We start from the raw sequence: 18,520 nt of genomic DNA, 5'->3' as shown, positions 1-18,520 counted from the left end.
GATTTGACTCGCGGCGACTTTTCGCCGCGACTTTTAAGCCGCAATCGCTGGGGAAACTTTTGCGCGGCGATCTTTTTTCTATTGTCGCTCGAAATCGCCTCGCTAGCGAGTCAAATCGCGGCGCTATCGCCTAGTGTGGCCTTAGCCTTAGAGCTAAAAGAGGATCAGTTTGCCCGAGCTTTGAAATGCTGAATGTTCAGTAATCACCAAATGATGCAAAATACAACTTATCTTGACAATAAGCCTGTGAAAGGCAGGGTTTAGCCTGTAATTACCATCAAATCTTATACCCAGAGCCAGGCGAAAGTTGAGGGTGCCATAAAAAAAAAAAAAACAACAAAAAATAAAATATGAGGACAATGCTATAGGAATTTACCAGAACTTGCCAGAAAGTGTACAGGAAAAACAGCCAGCAGGAAGGGGAATGGGTGGTGATAGCAGGTTTTAGGTGGAAGTTTTAGTTAAGTAACATAAAGGATACATTTTATAAGAACATTCCTTCCGTTTGAGGTTTTTCGTACAACAGCCAAAACTTGACACTTTGGGGCAGAGTAATGATTAATTGCTGTAACCCGTGACAGTGAATTCACTGCAAATCACAGAATGTCTCAATTTGCAATAACCACCCCCAATGATCAAAATAGAAATGAAAAAATGAGCATTTTGCCACTTAAAACATGTCAAGATACCATAGAAAAGTCATTGCCAAATGTATTGTCTGAAAATTGCTATTGATACGTTTTTTTTGTGCCATGTATTAACTCGTGTACATGTATTAATGCATTGAACGATGTGATTTGTGGCTTACTCTGTGATTATGCACAAAAACTGGAGTAAACGTCATGTTTCTAATGTGTTACTTTGTCATCTCTGATTCTTGGCAGGTGACACGTCCCTCAAGGTGCAGCAAATCGCTGATATCAGCAAAAGCTCTCAAGTCAACAGGTAAAGTATCTTAAGTGGCTTGCACTAACTTGTTTTTTAAAGGGGCAGCACATTGAGACAGGGTCTCTATATTGGTTTGTTATAGCATTTGTGAATGCTGATCAGCAATTCCACATTCCAAGCTTCTGTCCAGAATTAAAGGGGTTGTTCACTTTTAGTATGATGTAGAGAGTGATACTCTGAGACCATTTGCAGTTGGTTTTCATTTTTTATTATTTGTGGGTTTTGAGTTGAGATGCAGCTTTTTATTCAGCAGCTCTCCAGTTTGCATTTTCAGCAATCTGGTTGCTAGGGTCCAAATCACCATAGCAACCATGCATTGAATATGCAGGCTGGAATATGAATAGGAGAGGGGCTGAATAGAAAGATGAGTAATAAAAAGTATCAATAACAATACATTTGCAGCCTTACAGAGCATTTGTTTTTAGCAGGGCCAAACCGTCTGGGTGTCTCAGGAAACCCTACCAGTCATATCACCCCCTCGACTGCTCGCAGGAGCGAGCACGCATACGCGCTGACAGGCCGTGTCACTGCGCACACCACCCTCCCCTCACATAGGCGTGCTTGCATGTGCGGATAGAGCAGGATTCCTCAGATCAGACTGAGGTAGGCAGCAGTTAAAGGTAAGTGCCAGGTGCCCCTCAAGCTTTGCGCCCTGGGCACATGCCTACTCTGCCTAACCCTAGCGCCGGCCCTGGTTTTTAGATAGGATTAGTGACCCCCATTTGAAAGCTGGAAAGACTCAGAAGATGAAGGCAAATCATTCAAAAACTATACAGAATAAATAATGAAGACAAATTGCTTAGACTTAGCCATTCTATAACATACTAAAAGTAAACTTAAAGGGAAAGTAAACTCTAAAATAGAATAAGGCTAAGAAATGCTGTATTTTGTATACTAAACATAAACATGAACTTTCTGCACCACAAGCCTAATCAAATAAATGATTTATGCTTTCAAAGTTGGCCACAGGGGGTCACCACCTTGTAACTTTGTTAAACATCTTTGCAAGACCAAGATTGTGAACATGCTCAGTGTGGTCTGTGCTGCTTAGGGGTCTTCATGAATTATCAAAACAGCACAAGTCAAATGTTAAGTAAGCTCTGAATTAAGAGAATGCCATCTCCCATTTGAGCATTAAGGATAATATATCCTGTACCTGTAATACTGCTGATTTCCCCATCCAGAGTGTGGGATCTGTCAGCCTGCAGCTGTGAAGGGGGGCGACACATTTTTAGTGGTAGGTGTCCTTTAAAGGGATGTATGTTTTAATACCTGTTCATTTTTATTTACTGGAGTAACATCAAACTTTTCTACTTGGAAGCTTACATGGGGCCCATTTACAAGCACTAGCAACAAGCTTTGATCAGTCTACTTCAAGTTAGAAAAATAAATCAAACATCTTACTGGTTGCTATGGGTTACTGCCATGGTTGACTAGTCTTAGTAAATAAGCCCAATGGTGTATATCTCAGTTCTGCTACGTTAGCCTGCTAATTGACAACCGGCCAAGTTTGCCACCCATGAGTATCATTGTACAATGATATTATACGTGGACTTATGACATTAACCTTAGTAATAGGTATTCAGCAGTAATAATAAAATAAAAGTTTTTTTATACCACTGGAGTGGATTCCAAAGCAGGTCTGTTTTCCCCAATGGGAACAGCACTCAAAGGGGTAAGGAAGTGAATTGAATAAATGTTATAATGCAAAACGAATAACAAAAGGCACATTCTCACAAAGCTGTCTCTCCTTCAGCAAAAATATTAAATATGTAAAACAAATGTGCATAATTAGAAGAGCTTGTGGTTGTCTGCACATTTATCCGAATAGAGCCTCAGGTCTTACTGTGATCCATTAATCCCATGCAAGGAAGATTAAAGAGAAACTCATTTTTAATATGTAGCCAGTAGCCATCTATTCCCTTTGATGCTGTATAACCTATTGTTGCCTAAAATACATACATAAGAGATACATAAAATACAGCATGTTGAATTTGAGAAGACATAATGAAACTCAACTATGGAAATTCGTTGGTACAACCAGGCAAAATAGAATCGACAAGCAGGTGTACTCAAACATGTAACGCAAAACAAACACACAAGACAACTCCCTTTTGCAAAAGCCCTAAGTCTGACATTTAGAATGTTAAAAGGCTTATATTGTAAGGAAAACTGTGCAAGATCCTGCTGCATGGAATCAGCTAAGGACCAGAGTAACATGAATAGCTCATAAAAAGCCTTCTGGAATAGCCTCTGTAAGCCAGGACCTTACAACCATATTTTTTACATACTTTCTTATATTATGATACAATCCCATTTTTACACACCAGTTTTCTAGTGCTATGCTTTCTGTGTAACAAAACACAATAATTTGTGGTGGAACTGCATTTTGTGTGATATTTTGTCACATGCAGTTTCAAATTAATGGGGTAATTTAATACCCTGTGGGGGGCGCAAGTTCAAGACCATTAGTGTTCATTTGCTAAGCATTTGCACCCCCTGCCTTCTTGCGGCAGTTGAAAAGATCTGGTACTCAGTGCAGAGAGCAGTGCCAGGAAAAAAAAGTTGCTAAAAATCAGAATCTGAAAAGCTGAAAAAACTCCAGCTAAAACCTGTTCGAGTCAGGTCAAGTAGAAGTCAATGGGAGATATCCCTGAAGATGTTTCTTGACATTGTTATCTGCGCTGGATAATCCAAAAAAGTCGGGGTTTTCGGCGACAACTTGCACAATTCAGGCAACAATTAATATGATTTGAATTGTTGCACGCTTTTGCCGAGACTTTTTCCCGCACCAACTTTTTCAATCTGATTTTTTTTATAAACTAGGTAAATTCGTGGATTGGAGATAGGTCAAATTTGTTTTAATAAAAAATTAGATAAATTTGAGTTTTAGTAAATACCCCCTTAACGTATTCTTTACATCAAGAATATTCATATTATTTGAATTACAATGCATTTTATTATTATTTCTGTAATTTTAATTTACCAGATCGCATTGTCCCATTATTTTTTAATCCCAGCTCCTCCCTTGCTGCTCAAAGTTAGCCTATTTAAACCTTACAGCATTAAGCATTCAGCATTAATGCATGCTTAAGAAGGCATGTGAGCAAATTTAAAGGGCACCTATTACAGAAAAAATAGTATTCTCCATTGCAGCTGTTTGTGTACAATAGAGCCTGTGCTCCGGTTGGGGGAAATAATACTTTTTTGGCCAAAAATGTGCCTAGGGAGAGCAATGCCACCTGCACAGGCCAAAATATAATTGTTTCTCCCAACTGGAGTGCAGTCTCTATTAGCCACACCTCAAGCACTGTTGCAGCTATCCATGCCACTTATATTGGGTCAGTGTTGGTAATTTGCTTTCTTAATTACCTCAAACCCTTATATTTCAAGGAACGATGTCGGAACACAGACAGAATGGGCTGTAGAGCATACCGGATCCATTGAAAGTATTGATACAGGGGAAGGACCCGGAGTATTTGAGAACGAATCACTGAATGGGGGGGCCACAGATGGGATTGGTGATTCAGATGGACCACGAGAGTTTGAACAGTTGCCCCAGAGCCAAGGACCTGATGAAGCAGTAGCTCACGCACGTACTGTTCATGCTTTGAAACAAACCAGGAACGAATTGTGAGTATAACACTTACTTAAGGGATACAAATTATATCTATAAATGGTACCACATTGCCTTGTTACCTTCCTTTGCAATTTATACTTGTAAACTGCAGTTGTTATTCAACTTATGAACATTTAAGCCTACTATAAAATCATGTAAACATTAAATAAACCCAATAGGCTGGTTCTGCTTCCAATACGGATTAATTATATCTTAGTTGGGATCAAGTACAAGGTACTGTTTTATTATTACAGAGAAGAAGGAAATCATTTTTTCTATGGGAAACTGCTTTTCCGTAATTCGTGACTTTCTGGATAACGGGTTTCCAGATAACGGATCCCATACCTGTACTGTCAACTGTTTTTACATTTGGATTCTAATGATATGCTTCCTGTACAACTATTAAACCTCTGTATTCCAGTGTAGAATTCTTGGTGCTAATGTTAACCAGCCTATCCTGTAATCCACTTTATAAAAAAAGTATTTTTAATGTAATGTACCCATATTGTATCTATATGTGGATATGTTTTTATTCATGACTCTTACGTATTCAAATACGCTGCACTCCTCCCTCTCTCTTTAATCATCCATAATGCATAATTAAATGTTTATCCATTAAACATGTTTAATAGCCAGTGTGGTCTTATCTTAGATATTGATGGCACCCCTATAAATACAGTGCTGTGTATAAACCCTTGAACCAAACAAGCAGGAGATGCCTCATTATTTCACAGGAAGCATATTGCTCTCAATGTCTTATAAATATCTGATATAATGGAAAAAAACCCAGTGTCAGGCCCGAAGGCGCAGTTGCAGTGTGGACCAAGGAGGAAGTGGTGGAAGCCAAGGTTCGCGGTACAAGGGGTTGAGCAAAAGAGTTGTCAGTTCAAGCAAGGTCGGTGCAGGCGGCAATCAGACGTGGTCAAGAAACAGGCTGGAGTCAGTTCAGGCGGCAAGACAGACGTAATCGGAATTCAGGCAAGGAGTCGTAAACAGGAATCAATCAATGCAGATAACACCCAGGAACTTAACAGGAGTAAGACCTATAATCGGGCGCAGAGTGGAGCATCAGACGTCCTAAAATAGGCAGAGTTTGGCGCCAAAACGTGAATCACGACGTCATGCGCCATGCGCCAATTGCGTGCTGACGCTGCACATTTTTTGACGCAAGCGTCAATACGCAGTGTCAAGTTTGACGCATTCGCGTCAACACTGCGCGCGGATCGACGCGCTGGCGTCCGTCGACCGCGTGGTCCCCTCTGGGCGCCGCCATTTTGGATTTGGCGGCCCTTCTGGACGTGGCGTCCGACATTGTCCCTTACAGTACCCCCTCCTCTACGGGGGGCCTCAGGACCACCACGATTGGGTTTAGAAGGGAATCTTCTGTGAAATCTTTGAACCAGAAGAGGAGCATGAATGTCCGAATGCTTGACCCAGGAACACTCTTCAGGCCCGAACCCCTTCCATTTCACCAGATACTGGAGGGAACCTCTAGAAATTCGAGAATCCAAAACAGTCTCAACCTCAAATTCTTGGTACCCGTCGACGGATACAGGAGCAGGAAAGGGAGAAGAGTGACCCGCCACGGCTGGTTTCAGAAGAGACACATGAAAAACGTTTGGAATCTTCATCTCCGGAGGTAACTGAAGACGGACAGCCACAGGATTTACCTGTTCAATTATGGAAAAAGGGCCAATGAACTTAGGGCCTAATTTAGCAGACGGGACCTTGAGGTGAATGTTCTTAGACGAGAGCCAAACTTTATCACCGAGAGCATACTGAGGGGTTGGAGAACGCTTCTTATCGGCATGAAACTTCTGGCTGGAGGAACTCTTCTCCAAGTTCTTCTTAGTGGTTTGCCAAATGGCGGACATATGAGAAACTTGATCGTTAGCAGCCGGCACATCGGAGAGAAGAAAATCTTGAGAAAAGGCCAAAGGGTGAAGTCCATAGACACAAAAGAAAGGCGATTGGTCCGATGAAGCATGAAGAGAGTTATTGTGAGCAAATTCGGCCCAGGGAAGCAATTCAGCCCAATCATCTTGACACAATGAGACATGACATCTTAGAAATTGTTCAAGAGCTTGGTTAACCCGCTCAGAAGCTCCATTGGATTGAGGATGGTAGGCAGAAGAAAAATTAAGGGAAATATTGAGGGATTTGCAAAGAGACCTCCAGAACTTGGAAATAAACTGTGAACCTCTGTCAGACACAATCTCTAGAGGAAAACCATGCAGACGAAAAATGTGTAAAATAAACAGTTTAGACAGTTCCAATGCAGAGGGTAGTTTACGGAGCGGAATGAAGTGAGCCATCTTACTGAATCTGTCGATCACTACCCAGATGACTGTAAAACCTTGGGAGGAGGGAAGTTCCACGATGAAGTCCATGGCCAAGTGTGTCCAAGGGCGGGAGGGAATGGGAAGAGGTAACAATAATCCCTTGGGAGAGGTATGACAAGATTTGGAGGCAGCACAAATGGAACAGGAAGCAACAAAGTCCTTAACATCCTTTCGTAAGGAGGGCCACCAGACCACCCGAGACAGCAGATCAATCGTCTTCTTAACCCCGGGATGACCGGCCTGCTTGGAGCTGTGGGATTGAAGCAAAATAGTCTGACGAAGATCTGGGGGTACAAAGGCTACCCCAAAGGGAGTATTGGCAGGTGCTGAGACTTGAGCAGACAGAATTTGGGAAGCCATAGGAGGAAATAAGGCAGCGATAATTTTGGCGGATGGAACAATTGGTTCTTCATCTTCAAACGTGGAATTCACGGAAGAAAAACTTCTGGATAAAGCATCCGCCTTTTTGTTCCTGGAGCCAGGTCGGAAGGTGATGATAAAATTAAAGCGGGAAAAGAACAAGGACCACCGTGCCTGTCTGGGATTCAGCCGCTTAAGGATTTGGATATATTCTAAGTTCTTATGATCCGTAAAAATAGTCACAGGAACAGTGGAACCTTCCAAAAGATGTCTCCATTCTTCCAGAGCCAATTTAACTGCCAGAAGTTCACGATTGCCAACATCATAATTCCGTTCAGGCGGGGAAAATTTCTTGGAGAAAAAGGCGCAAGGATGAAGCTTCCCATCATTGAGTTGCCTCTGGGAGAGAATTGCACCTGCCCCAACATCAGAGGCGTCAACTTCTATGAAAAATGGAAGAAGAGGATCAGGATGTCTTAGGACTGAGGCGGAAGAAAAGGATTCCTTCAGGGATTCAAAAGCTGCTTTGGCAGGAGCAGTCCAAATATCAGGCCTTCCCCCCTTGCGAATAAGGGCCAAGATAGGAGAAATTCTAGAAGAGAATCCTTTGATGAACTGCCTGTAGTAATTGGCAAAGCCAATAAATCTCTGGATGGCCTTAGTACTGGTAGGCAAAGGCCATTCTTGGATAGCAGAAACCTTGGCTGGATCCATTTCAAAACCTTCAGACGAAATAATGTAACCCAGGAAGGGAATCTTCGGGGTCTCAAAAGAACACTTTTCCAGCTTGGCGTAGAGGGAATTTTCTCTCAAACGTGAAAGGACTTCTCGGACATGACCTCTATGCTCGTCAAGATGCTTGGAAAAAATGAGGATGTCGTCAAGATAAACAACCACACACAGTCCCAAAAGATCTCTAAAAATATCATTGACGAACTCTTGGAAAACTGCAGGGGCGTTGCAAAGTCCGAACGGCATGACGAGATACTCGTAATGTCCATCCCGAGTATTAAATGCCGTCTTCCATTCGTCGCCCTTCCGAATTCGGATCAGATTGTATGCCCCTCTGAGATCCAGCTTGGTAAAGATACTAGCCCCTTTAAGTCGGTCAAAGAGTTCTGAAATAAGGGGTAAAGGGTAACGGTTCTTGGCTGTAATCTTGTTAAGGCCCCGGTAGTCAATACAAGGTCGTAGAGTGCCATCCTTCTTCTCAACGAAGAAAAACCCAGCTCCAGCAGGCGATGAAGAAGGACGAATGAAGCCACGCTGGAGATTTTCTTGTATATATTCTCTCATGGCCTTAGTCTCGGACGGAGACAGCGGATAAGTCCGGCCACGAGGGGGCATGGTGCCAGGAAGGAGATCAATGGGGCAATCATAGGGACGGTGGGAAGGAAGGGTTTCTGCGGATTTTTTACAAAAAACATCACAAAAGTCCAGATATGCCTGGGGAAGTGAAGGAAAATTTATTGAAGAGCAGGACAACTTCATAACAGCATTGGAAGGTAAACAACTCTGTTGGCAAGACAAACTCCACTGAGAAATCTGGCCTTCCGACCAGTCGATGACAGGATTATGGAGTTGAAGCCAGGGTAGTCCCAAAACAACAGGTGTGGAGGGGCAATTAATAATAAGAAAAGAAAGTCTCTCCACATGCAGTGCCCCCACCGTAACGGAAAGTTCTGTAGTGGCATGTGAGATATAGGCATTGGACAGAGGTCTGTCGTCGATGGCCAATACTCGAAGAGGTGTAGGCAATGACTTCAAAGGAATCTTGTGCAGAATGGCAAATGACTGGTCCAGGAAGTTCCCAGCAGCCCCAGAATCCAGAAATGCTTGCGAAGAAATCTGCTTAGTGTTTACTTGAAGCTGTACAGGAAGCAAAAGACGTTGAGGGGTCTGTTCAGGATAAGAAACAATTCCACCCCAGTGTGTCTCCCCACACTTACCAAGGCGAGAAAGATTCTCTTGCTTCACCGGGCAGTTAAAGGCGAAGTGTGCCTTGCCTCCACAATATAGGCATAGGCCGGCAGAGCGTCTGCGGAGCTTCTCTTCCTCGGTCAGGCGTGCCCCCCCGATCTGCATGGGTTCAACAGGGGGCGAAGCGGAAGAAGAGGTAGTAGAAATGATGGGCTTCTGAAAATGTGGAGCTAGGAGAGGCTGGAATCTCTTGCTCTTATCTCTATCGGACAGATGCTCCCGCATTCGAGTGTCCACCTTGGTGGCCAAGGTAATGAGATCTTCCAAATTGTCAGGAATATCACGGGACACTAAATCGTCCTTCAGACGAGTGGAAAGTCCTTGGTAAAAGACCGCATGGTATGCATCGTTATTCCAAGTGGTCTCGGCCGCTAGAGTACGAAAGTCAATGGCATAATCACTGACTGGGCGGTTGCCTTGACGGATCTGCAAGAGACGAGAGGCGGCAGTAGTGACCCGCCCAGGAGCGTCAAAGACTTTGCGGAAGGAATGCAGGAAGAGGTCTATATCGTAAGTCAGCGGTGAATTCTTTTCCCATAAGGGAGATGCCCACTCCAGAGCTTTTCCTTGCAGGCGGGTAATAACGTACCCCACTTTTGCCCTCTCGGATGGATACTGAGTAGGCTGGAGCTCGAACTGGATCTGGCACTGGTTTACAAATCCTCGGCATGCCTGCGGATCACCATGGTAGAGAGGAGGAGCCGGCACCTTGGGTCCAGTACCCTGAGCAGGAGCAGCAACGACCACAGGAGAGGAAGCAGCAGCGGCAGCAGGGGGATTCACAGACAGTTTGTCCAAGATTGCCTCCAGGGCTTGCCCAAAATGGACCTGTTGACTCTCGTAAGACTCCATACGGGAAGCTAACCCACGGAAAGCTCTTCCGAAATCCGGAGGAGGAGTCACTTCCTCAGTGGGGTCCATGGCCCGATTATACTGTCAGGCCCGAAGGCGCAGTTGCAGTGTGGACCAAGGAGGAAGTGGTGGAAGCCAAGGTTCGAGGTACAAGGGGTTGAGCAAAAGAGTTGTCAGTTCAAGCAAGGTCGGTGCAGGCGGCAATCAGACGTGGTCAAGAAACAGGCTGGAGTCAGTTCAGGCAGCAAGACAGACGTAATCGGAATTCAGGCAAGGAGTCGTAAACAGGAATCAATCAATGCAGATAACACCCAGGAACTTAACAGGAGTAAGACCTATAATCGGGCGCAGAGTGGAGCATCAGACGTCCTAAAATAGGCAGAGTTTGGCGCCAAAACGTGAATCACGACGTCATGCGCCATGCGCCAGTTGCGTGCTGACGCTGCACGTTTTTTGACGCAAGCGTCAATACGCAGCGTCAAGTTTGACGCATTCGCGTCATGTTTGACGCATTCGTGTCAACACTGCGCGCGGATCGACGCGCTGGCGTCCGTCGACCGCGTGGTCCCCTCTGGGCGCCGCCATTTTGGATTTGGCGGCCCTTCTGGACGTGGCGTCCGACATTGTCCCTTACACCCAGTAGGCGAGAACACATTATGTTTTAGCTTCTGTACCAGCCCAAGGCAACCACAGCTTTTTAAGATTTGTGCCTCTGAAGATGCCACTGTAGCTCCCCATCTTCTTTTTTGCTCATTCACTGCACATGCTCTGTGCTGATGTCACTTACTGAGCTTAGGGACTGACTCAAATATACAGTACATATAGAATAGAAATGTCACAATATAAGGCTGATTAGTAATTAATACAGATAATTACTACATGGCAGCTCAGAAACCAGTACAACTAGCACCAGAATTTAATAATTAGCCCTGTAGCATCATCTTATATTACAGCCCAACCTCATTTTCTGCTTCATAATTTGCAATGACCCCTAAGCTTAGCTTCTCAACAGCTGCTTAGAGCCCACTGAGCATGTGAGTGTTACAGACACTTTCCAAGATGGTGACCCCCTGTGACAAGTTTGAAGTCCTGGATCATTGCTGCTATTGACAAGCTGAAACTTTAGGCTGGTGCGATATGTTCAGTATATAAAACATGGCATTTTTAGCCATATTCAGTTTGAGGGTTTAGTTCTCCTTTAAACAGTTTGTTGAACACTTGAAAAGATTCACAAAGAATTGGATTTGTGAAACACAATTCATATTGTATGAGGTGGTTCTCATATTTGATTGAAACATAAGTTTCTACCACTGGGAATATATTTATTAATTGTATTTTCACTCTGCACTTTTTGAACACTAGAGGGCGTTATATGAAATCACAGTGTAAAGAAAACCTAGTACATTGCATTATTCTTAGTTAATTTCTCGTTCTCTACTCAGCTATTGTGAGCGCTAGTTGGTAACAAATAATCAGTGTCGCGGTCAACAGGAGTCTTGTCAGAGGCCTGGTCCTAGTTTGGTTTGGACTTGCTAAGCAATGAATGGGGCTTGGGGAAGATCAGGGTGTGTTTGGATTAAATAAATCATGGCAAGGCAGGCTGATAAGGCCATGGGGATTTTTATGCAGCCCTGACTGTTTCAGCTCTGCATCAGAGAAGTATGTTTACTTGGAATTTATTGACAAGTTTCATTATCCACTTTTTTTCAGCTTCCGTAGAAGTAGCACTTCAGACAAGCTGGTCAAAGATGCAAAAGATAAAGGGAAAAAACTAGAGAAAAAATCTGCCTCATCTGCAAATCTTCTTGGTAAGAAAGTTCAGGTGAAAAAGAGCCACTTGTCAGTTACATAATAAATTATGCACTCCCTAATTAATCCATATTTTGCTTACCCCTTTCACCTGTAAATTGTTATTCCTTCCCATATGATAATATGAAGCTACCTGCAATATAATTTAAAAAGAGAGGGAAAACAACCGCTACAAAGCTTGGAATAAGTTCCTCATTCTTTTAAAGATTATTTATATCTTTGCATAACATTACCATGTTGTGCTCTATACTGCCCTAGGGCTTTAGGCTTTAAGCATTTCGTGTTCCCTCCCTACCTCTGGTCACAGTTTGTGTTGGTTTATAAAGGTGACTGTTTGCACTGGGATGGCAAGTTTTGGGCCTACGTCTAAATGGCCTCACTAAAAGCCACGATGCTAGTAAGTATAATGTTACATGTGTTGTGGCCAACTGTGGCTTGTACATTGACATTTTAAAAATTACTACAAGAGCTATAAGTACATCAGCATAACACTGTACTTTGCCTTCCATAGACACAGTGGTGAGTACAGTGCTGATGCATTCCTGAGCATGTTGAACTGCACATGCTACAATCACTGAGCGTTATAATGTGCTGCTGTGTGGTTCTGCTCTGCACCTCTGTTAGTTTTAAGCAGCTATGCAGTGTTTTCCTTTACTGGCTTTGCTGCTTTTTGATAAAAATCTATATTTATTAAGAAATAAAATAAATTAACTAGCTTTGTCTCAAACTAGCTAATATGAACTTCATTCGCACCCTTCACTTAGTGCCATTGAATCAAGCCCATAACACAAGTTGATACGTGTGCTGCCAGCAATGATTCATTTGTGAAACACCTAGTGAGATTTCTATATAAGCTGGGGTGGATACATAAAGGTACAAAAGTCAGATCATTGAAATTTTTGGTTCTTAATAAGCAATAATTATTCCCTTACCTTACAGTATGTATCAAAAAACACAATAGCTTCTATGCTTTCAATCTTGAAAACAGTTGTACAACATATAATAGTATATATCAAAGTTCTGGAAGTTGTAATAAGAAATATTATATATAACCTGCTTTATAATATAAGGACATCAGAGGCTGCATAAATTCACATAGCCTTCTTTGTATGGTCATGGTCCATAATTTCCATATAATCTATCTTTTTTTATTAAACAATAGGGAACACATTATTCACAGCTTCAGTCACAGCCAATTCGTAGTAGTGGGAATTCTACTTTAATTGTCCTTACATGTTTAAAAGAGTCCCCTTACACTTAGCTATATTGAATTTGGAAGCAGAAGAGGTTGTACATTACTTGCACTGTATGTGCTTCTCAGTGCAGGAGAGAGGTTATTGCATCTAACCATGTCTTACAACCAGTAACATAGGTTTTTTTTAAAGTGGACCTGTCACCCAGACACAAAAATCTGTATAATAAAAGTCCTTTTCAAATTAAACATGTCCAATTTCTATTTTTTATTAAAGCATTCATAGCTGTTGTAAGCTCATTTAAAAATCTCAGCTGTCAATCAAATATTGTCTGCCACTCCTCTATGCCAGTGGCATAAAGGCAGGCAGACAATTACTTTCACTTTCCATTCAGCACTTCCTAGATGTCACGGCTCTCCACACATTCCCCCGTTCTCTTTACCATTTAATTGTGTAACCAGTGCATGGGGATGGACATCAGGTCCCCCATTCTGGTGCACAAACAAGATTCTGAGATGATACAAGGCTTGTCTTAATAACAGTGTCCACAAAATGGCTGCTGCCTGCTTACTATAATTTTGAAATCCCAGACTGAAGGAAGCAAGATTCAAATAATTTATATAGTGTAATTAAAGTTCATTTTGCTTGACTAATGTGATAAAATAGGATTTTGAATAATTTTTTTGGGTGACGGGTCCCCTTTAATCATCACTGAAGGAGAGCCAAAGTTGGCCATATACTGACCAATAAATGCTGGTGACTAAGCTTTTCATGGTTAAATTATCAGCATATTGGCCAGTGTATGGGGGCCTCCATATTGGACAACAGCTACAGCAACAGACATCAATCAAGCTATCTTAAGGCCCTCTTTTGTTATTGGCTGATGACGTTTTCTGCCGCTGGCTATGTAATACATAAGTGGATCTATGATTATAAAGCTGTTTTGAAAACATTAGGTCATCCCAGGGCTTAACGGATTGCTATAGCTCACAGTACCACTGGTGATTGGATCATTTTTTTTAAGCACCCTCATATTTTCTGTTATATCTGTTTCTTTCTGTTTTTCTCTCCAAATGTGTCATTCTTTGGTATATATTTCAGGTTCATCGGGCTCAAGACGGAGCAATTATAATCTTGGTTAGTACATTTTTAAAGTAAACAATTCTTCATTATAGATCGGATAGTCTTTGGGTCCTGGGATCTGTATTTTTATAACATGTTTTCTGGATGAAATTTATTTTATGCAAGATGTCTAGAGTGCTGCCAATCTGACATTTAAATCCACCAATGGATGGTTGTTGCTGTACTTCTGTATTTGAAGTACAGAGGTTTCAATTTTAGTCTTTAGGCCTCATTAGCAATGCAGATTTCCTTCTTGTTCAACAAGCAGCATTGTTGGATGTGGCATGATTTTATGTCTGATTAGCAATTCAGATAAATTTTATTGCAAGCTCCTGTGAGTAGGGTCCTATATTTAGCATATAATGATGCGGGGTTACAGGAGAAGGGATGACTTAATCAGTAGGGGTGACAACTTGTTAGTCACCCCCCTGTAATTATAGTTGCTAACCCCAGACCCTTGCCAGTGCATCTGCACTGCTTTGCTTCTGGTCTTTTCCATCCTCTCTGCTGCTCTTGGTTTGCGTTCACCAACAGTAGAGCAATTGCTTCTATTCTATTTCCCGATTTTGTTCTGTTGCACCCAGAACAGCAGCAAGCATCTGGTGAACTAGGGAGCAAGATGGCGGCACTCCCTATATTAGTTCCTGGGCCAGTGCAGTTTTCAGCAAAGAGGAAGACTGAATAATGCTTTCCTTTTCCTGTAATAGACATAGATTTTCAGAGAAGTTCCTTGGCATTCTTCGTGACTGATTTTGTGTTTTCATGTATATCATGGTAAATGTAAATTTTTCTTTCTCTCCTCAGAAGGGCTTACTGTGAAAGTTTTCCTCCGTGGCCGCCCAATTACTATGTATATACCATCCAATATGCAAAACCATGATGACCACAAGCCAGAACTGCCCAGTGAGAAGCTGCAGCTAGAATGGGTGTATCCTTAACTCTCATATGTGTTCCCTGACTCGCAGTCAAATTTTATCTCTGGAACTGTATTTCGTGTTCCAGATTTTAATTTTGTTGAGTGATTTCCTTTTATAGTAAACCCTATTTACCCACCCATAGTTATCAAGGTTTCTTTCTTTACTGAGTCACTAGCTATGGTTGCCGTGGTCGGGATTCCCGATGTACCCTCCGAATGCTGCAGTCAGGAGAGGTAATATACTTCACTGCCTGTGTTATCGTTATCTGTGATGTCTCCCGTGGAACCCAGCGACATTTTCTTCGGCACACGGATTGTGTACGCTGGTGAGTGGGCTGGCTTTCTACATGTTTTGCCTTACCCAAATGCTATACATACATTCTTACATTTATGTTGTGTTGTGTACAGTAATAGTATGTGTTTTTTAATTCTTTTATTTAAATGGCCTAGTGTTTCATCCTGTAAATCTTGTTTGTTTAAGTCCCCTTTATGTTATAATAATATTGTGTTATGTAACTTACATTAAAGAGTTTGTTCACTTTCCAACACTCTTTTCAGTTCAGTTGTTTTCAGAAATAAAGACAGAAATAAATACATTTTTTAAATTACTTTCTATTTTCTATGGTAGCTTTTCTAATATGAACTCAGAACTTGAATATTTTCCGATTTAAGGAAAAACTTGAATGGAAAAAACTTGAATTTGCGAATGCAAGGTGAACAACCCCGAAAACATGAATTAACTGAGTTTTCAGGGAAAAAAACTTGAATCGCTTTAGAGTTTTCGAGCAAAACCCACCGAAAAAAACGGAACTTCATGAAGGCTACAAACATCTCCAAATGGTTGAAGGGACCTTTTGCCATTGACTTCTACATGACTTCGACAGGTTTTAGCTGGAATATTTTCGGATTCAAGCTATTTCCAGGGTATAATAAATAACTAAAAATTTTAGTTTGATTTAAAAACCCTGAAAATTTTGATTTTATTTTTACCCGAAAATTCAAGTTTTGACTGAAAAATACCCTCAAAAACTCAAATTTTTCGGGATAAATACAACCGATCTTTAATAAATCCGCCCCTTAAAGCAGCTCTGTACTTTAGTTGATACATTTCTTATCTATGTCCCTGGTGAGCAAAATCCCAAGCTTTCATTAAAGGCAACTGTTAGAATTGATACAATAGTTGCTATTACTCCAGAGATGCTGTTGAGAAATGTATCAACTAATGTAGCAAATTGTAACCATTCAGTACTGAGCTGCCAGACTGAAACACCAGAGACAGGAACACTTTAAGCTTCAATTCTGGAAAAACTGTAAAAAAAAAAAAAAAAAAGGCAAGCAATAGAAAAAAGTTTTTCTTGCTGGTGAAAACATCTGAACTGAAAAAAGTGTTTGGAAGGTGAACAACCCCTTTAAGATTATAATGATGGCAATTGATGGTTTGGAGAATGGGAAAGAGGAAAGAGCTGCTGATTTGGCACCCTCAGACTGAGTTGGATGCTTAGCTGGCTGTATATGGGGCCTAGGAAACAATACAGGCTGGCACACAGAGCTATTCAAACCGGGGTGCAACCCCTGGTACGTTTATTGCGTCACAACGTTTCGGGGGCGTTCCCCCTTCGTCACACCTGACAAAGGGGGAACGCCCCCGAAACGTTGTGACGCAATAAACGTACCAGGGGTCGCACCCCAGTTTGAATAGCTCTGTGTGCCAGCCTGTATTGTTTCCTATCAGTATATTTTGGGAGGGCCGTCTCCCTGAAGAGCTGTGCACCAAGCGTTATTGTGGCAGAAAGGGCCTGAGTGTGCGCGTGAGTTTGTACAGTGTATATGGGGCCTACCATCAGATATTAGTCAGGCAGGCTTGAAACACCTGGTGGACAAGGAGCACGTTTAAGCGGTCCTCCTCTAATGGATCTCAGATGGTCCCAATGGATGATCACATCATTATCCCTAGGGCCATGTTTGGTCCAAACTGGGCCCAGATCTGCTCATTTGGTGACCTCACCAAGAAAGCAAGTTCCAGGATTCATAACAGGCATAACAAGCCCAAACAACCCCCCACCAGCCCATTAAATAGTGACTGTCTATGGCATCTTACAGCAGCCCATCAGGCATTTGCCAAAATCCACAGATTGCCAGCCCGGGTCTGCATGTACGGCCACCTTTAGTTTAAGGTTGAAGTGAAAGGAGATATATTAAATCCATTGTTAGACAAAGACAAAAACCATTATTACAAAATCTCCTAAACTAAAATAAACTCTGCGGGGAAGACCTCCAGCAAACTCTGCATATATTATACACACCAAGGGAATGTACAGTATAGTGAAGCCCTATAGCATTGCATAGGCAGATCAGCTGGGTAACAGAAACGCAGTTTGTTTAATCATCTGTCAAGTTTCTGTCCAGGTGCAGAAAATTACTTTTTCTCATCCAAACACAGTAATTAATGTTTGGATTTTAAGAATACAAATCATTTAAATCTTGTTACACATTGTTTTGCGTCTTAAACGAAACCTTTTAGAAAGGGCAGTGGCATTGTTCATTGTATATGCAGATCAGCAGGGTGACAGAGACACGCCGTTTCTTTAACCATCAATCCAGTTTCTGCATGTGCAGAAAATTGCATTGCGTTGCTGCACAAACGCAACCTGTGGCACTGTGCATATTCAGGTGAGAGGATTGGGTAACCAGACCCACCAGGACTACTGCCATCTGCATACATGCACAAACTTCCTACCCTAACCCAACTCTGGCCAGGATTGCAACTCTGTGATCTTTTATACTGTATATCAGAACTGACCATGCAAGGACATCCTGTCTTTTTTTCCCATAATTTCTGCTTGGCTGCCTTCCTACACTAGCTCTGCTTCTTTTTGGCAGTCTGCTTCATGATAAATCTTATTAGCCCCCACCCGCAACTGGTCTAGCTGATGTACTGTATATGTAGTACCAACTCTTGTCGTTTGTAAATAGCCTGATCTTTGACCAGCTTGGGTAGAATGATTAGGCATCAGTTCTATGGATCTAATAATCAATATAAACCAAAAAATTAATATCACTGCAATCAAGTAAATTGGAAAGTGAAGTAAAGGTAGGAAAGCAGTCAAGAACAACAGAAGAATTTGACAGGACGAAAGAAAAGCAGCAATAGTATAAATGTTTACCTATGATTATTCAGAAGAGTGACAACCTGTGTAACGATAGCATAAATTTATTTTCTTTCTGTTCTTTCTTTGTGCAGTTTAGCCGTTCATCCTGATGGCGTTAGAGTGGCTTCTGGGCAAACAGCTGGAGTAGACAAGGATGGTAAGGTGAGAATATCAGAGCCTGAAGTATTGCATGTTTTCAGGTGATAAAGAACTGGACTGTTGTTGTTACA

General features: G+C 42.0%; 1 protein-coding gene across 2 annotated transcripts in view; it reads left to right on the top strand.

Annotated features, from left to right (window-relative positions):
- The window catches only part of eml3.L (echinoderm microtubule associated protein like 3 L homeolog), a 51,798-nt gene that overhangs the window by 14,030 nt on the left and 19,248 nt on the right, over positions 1-18,520 (top strand). For both annotated transcript variants that reach the window (XR_001935243.2, XM_018257655.2), the window contains exons 3-9: positions 885-945; positions 4,342-4,581; positions 11,812-11,909; positions 14,205-14,240; positions 15,030-15,153; positions 15,318-15,467; positions 18,383-18,452. Coding sequence is in view for 1 of the 2 variants with exons in the window: in XM_018257655.2 (XP_018113144.1) it covers positions 885-945; positions 4,342-4,581; positions 11,812-11,909; positions 14,205-14,240; positions 15,030-15,153; positions 15,318-15,467; positions 18,383-18,452 (779 nt within the window). In the remaining variant the exon portion in view is untranslated. The remainder of the gene's footprint in view (positions 1-884; positions 946-4,341; positions 4,582-11,811; positions 11,910-14,204; positions 14,241-15,029; positions 15,154-15,317; positions 15,468-18,382; positions 18,453-18,520) is intronic.

This window comes from Xenopus laevis, chromosome 4L (assembly GCF_017654675.1).
Source record: "Xenopus laevis strain J_2021 chromosome 4L, Xenopus_laevis_v10.1, whole genome shotgun sequence".
Lineage (NCBI taxonomy): Eukaryota > Metazoa > Chordata > Amphibia > Anura > Pipidae > Xenopus > Xenopus laevis.
This window is presented reverse-complemented; position numbering and strand designations above follow the sequence as displayed.